This window comes from Suricata suricatta, chromosome 12 (genome assembly GCF_006229205.1).
Source record: "Suricata suricatta isolate VVHF042 chromosome 12, meerkat_22Aug2017_6uvM2_HiC, whole genome shotgun sequence".
NCBI classification, from domain to species: Eukaryota; Metazoa; Chordata; class Mammalia; order Carnivora; family Herpestidae; genus Suricata; species Suricata suricatta.
Genome location: NC_043711.1, coordinates 80,304,536 through 80,308,359, shown reverse-complemented (window position 1 = coordinate 80,308,359; position 3,824 = coordinate 80,304,536). Strand labels below are relative to the sequence as shown.

At 37.7% G+C, this 3,824-nt stretch overlaps 1 protein-coding gene across 1 annotated transcript in view; it reads right to left on the bottom strand.

Moving 5' to 3' along the window:
* LOC115274519 (beta-defensin 119-like) overlaps positions 1 to 117 on the bottom strand; it is a 1,371-nt gene extending 1,254 nt beyond the window's left edge. The window contains exon 1 of the mRNA XM_029917931.1: positions 112 to 117. Within this exon, the coding sequence (XP_029773791.1) occupies positions 112 to 117 (6 nt within the window). The remainder of the gene's footprint in view (positions 1 to 111) is intronic.
* Between the last annotated feature and the right edge of the window lie 3,707 nt (positions 118 to 3,824).

Here is a 3,824-nt window from a genome sequence, read left to right as displayed (position 1 = left end):
ACTTTCTGGCCTGGACCAGCAGACTTGATGATGTTGACATGCTGTTTTTATTATTTTGTCAACTTTGCAGGTTTCCTGCAGTGTCTGATTTGTGCCAGCATTTTTCCCTACCACCATGGGCCAAATACCAAAAGGAGAGACTATTGCCTGTAGGTTACTGCTGTGCAATTTTACAAACATGACTGTACATTTGGCAATCCCATAACAGCATCATGAGTCATAATTAGATTCTGGCTTTAAGGCTCCCAGATCAGGTCTGGCAAATACCATGTTTCCAAACGTTTTTTCCCCGCCTCTTATCTACCATTTTTTAACTTTTCTGAAAGCAAGATGAATCTTAGCCATAAATGAAAAGGAAGTTGCCAGTCACAGAAAACTGGAGCTTATTAAAATGAGGTTCCTTGGGCCAATGTGAAGCTACCCTCACAAAGTTCATCTGGTTATCACTGTTTTTTAAATTTTTTTAATGTTTATTTATTTTTGAGAGACAGAGAGACAGCGTGAGCAGGGGAGGGTCAGAGAGAGAGGGAGATACAGAATCTGAAACAGGCTCCAGGCTCTGAGCTGGCTGTCAGCACAGAGCCTGACATGGGGCTCAAACCCACGAACTGTGAGATCTGACCTGAGCCGAAGCTGGACGCTCAACTGACTGAGCCACGCAGGGGCTGCTGTTTATCACCATTGATTGAGTTTTTTGCATTGGTTGTGGCCCATGTGGTTCATTACTTTAAATATATATTCAAAAAATATATATTCAAATGAGTATGTAAAAATACCAGTAACAATAAAGTGACTATTTATGGGCCTGTATTCTCATTAAAGAATAGAACATTATCACACACTTAGAATAGTGTAAGTGTTCCTATGTGAGATGCTCTTCTGTTTGCTCAGGTATTAGAGCAGTGCTTCTTGACTTTGTAATGTGTGTAGAAATTATGTAGAGATCTTGTTAAAATGTAGATTCTGATTCAGTTGGTGGGGCAGGGTCTGGGTTTGTGCTTCTCGAACAGTCCCCTCGATGATGCCGGCACTGGTCCATTTTATGTAACAAGGCTTCAAGGCATAGAAAAACCTCAGCGGAAAAAAAAAGAAAGAAAGAAAAAGGAAAATCTCAGTGAGTTCCATGTGGTTAATGTCATACATTCTGTGTTTTCCAACGTAATGTCATATTAGAATTGAAAATCTCATGTATTTGGAAATTAAATAATATGGTAAAAAAAAACTTAGATTAGAAGAATAGTAAAATAAAGTCAGATGTAATAAGATCAGAACATTTCTAGAGAGATTGATTTGGAAAAAAAAAGGAGACAGTAAAAATGACAGCTATAGTGAAATAGTGAGATCACAACACCGTATTAAAAATAACAGAAGCGAATTATCAACAACTGCACACCAATAATACTGAGAACCCAGAGGAAATGTGTAAATCCCTAAAGATACTCCAGTGATGGCCCAGGAAGGAAATACAAACTTGAATAGATCAATGAGTGCTAAGAAACTGAAATAACAGTGAAAAAAACTTTTCTTCCCCAAAGCCTCAATCCTGGATGATTTTTAAGATTTTGGTAAAATACATATAATATAAAATTTGCCATCTTAACCCTTTTTAAGTGTATAGTTCAGGGGCATTAGGCACATTCATATTGTTGGGTTGCCATCCCAGAACTCTTCTTTACTGCAGCACTGAAACTCTGTACCCATTCAAAGTGACCTCCCCATCCCCCTGACTGCCACCAGGCTACTTTCTGTTTGTCTCCATCCGACTACTCTAGGTGCCTCACACCAGTGGACTCACGGTCCTTGTCCTCGTGACTGGCTATCTCAGCGTTGTGACCGCAGTGCACACCATTTTCAGCAGGTGTCAGAATTTCCTTGTTTTATTTCTTACTATTTCATTTTTTAAACTTTATTTATCCATTTTGAGAGAGAGAGAGAGAGAGAGAGAGAGAGAGAGAGAGAGAATGAGAATGAGTGGGGGAGGGGCAGAGAAAGAGGGAGAGAGAAGGAGAATGAGAGAGAGAATCCCAAGCAGGCTCTGTGTTGTCAGCATGGAGTCTGATGTGGGGCTCGATCTCATGAACTGTGAGATCATGACTTGAGCCAAAATCAAGAGTCAGAATGCTTAACCGACTGAGCCACACAGGTGCCTCTCCTTTTTTAAGGCTCAGGAATATTCCATTTCATGCATATACCACATTTTGTTTGTGAATTCATCTGTCAATGGACATTTGGGTTGCTTCTACCTTTTGGCTCTTGTGAGTCACACAGTTCTCCTGATTTTAAAGTGAGTTCTAATTTCACGGAAGATCAATCCAAGTATTATATTATATGAAATGTTCCAGAAAATAGAAGGGAAAAAGAATATTTTTTATAACTATAAACTCAAAAAAATCCTAATTAAGAGTATTAGCCAGCTGAATTCAATAGTGTATTAAAATACATCATAACCAAGTAGAATTTAATTCCAACTGTAAAAAGCATCCAATGTAGAAAATCTATCAATCAATGAAACTTCCTATCTTTACATAATTTAAGAGATAAGTAATAGGATTACTCTTATTTGATGCAGAAAAATGATCTGATAGAGTTCAAAGCTTACTTCTAATTAAAACTCTCAGCAAAACAGGAATAGACAAACATACTATTATTGCTATTGTTTAAAATAATAGTGGTAGACCTGGTCAGGGCTTAAAGGAAAACAACAACAACAATAACCAAAATCAAAACAAAAAAAGTATTATAAGTATTGGAAGGAAAAGGACAAAGTTGTCATTTATTCTAACAGTCATGATTATAATATAAAAAAATCAACAAACTTTATAATTAATGGATATATCAATTTGCAAGAATCAATAGTACTTCTCTACACTAACAATAACTAACTAGAAAGTATAATACAATGTACAGCATGGCTATGAAGTATCTTGGCTTTTTGTTTTGTTTGTTTGTTTATTTTGAGAGAGAGAGACCACAAGTAGGCGAGGGGCAGAGAGAAGAGAGACAGAATCCCAAGCAGGCTCTGAGCCATCAGCACACAGCCCAATGCAGGGCTTGAACTCACAAACTGTGAGATCATGACCTGGGATGAGATCAAGAGTAGGACACTTAACCAACTGTACCACCCAGGCACCACAAAGTATCCTGTTTTAAATGAAGAACATCCAAAGCCTCCATGGGAGATTTCTTTTAATTTATAGTTTATTGCCAATTGTTTTCCATATAACACCCAGTACTCTTCCCCATAAATGCCCACCTCCATGACCATCACTCCACTTCCCCTTTCCCCTTCTTCCTTCAGCCCTCAGTTTTTTTTCAATATTCAAGAGTCTCTCATGGTTTCCCTCCCTCTCTCTTCCTAATTCTTTCCCTCTCTTTTCCTCCCCAGGGTCCTCTGTTAGACCTATGAGTGAAAACATATGGTATCTGTCCTTCTGTGCCTGACTTATTTCACTTAACATGACACCCTCGAGGTCCATCCACATTGCTACAAATGGCCAGATTTCATTCTTTCTCATTGCCATGTAGTACTCCATTGTGTATATATACCACATCTTCTTGATCCACTCATCAGGTGATGGACAAGAGATATTTTAAAACTCAAATAGCAGATATGATTTTGAATGGAATGACTTAATTATCATAAAGGTTCACTTTCCTCTAAATTAATCCATAAATTTAATGTACTTCTAATCAAAATCTCAGTGGGATTTTTGGAAGACTTGATTATATTACTTTAAAATTCATCATGAAGAATAAAGCCCACCAAGAGCTACAATACCTTAAAAAAAATAAAAAGCAGGACAAAAGCCTGCCCTTCTAGACAC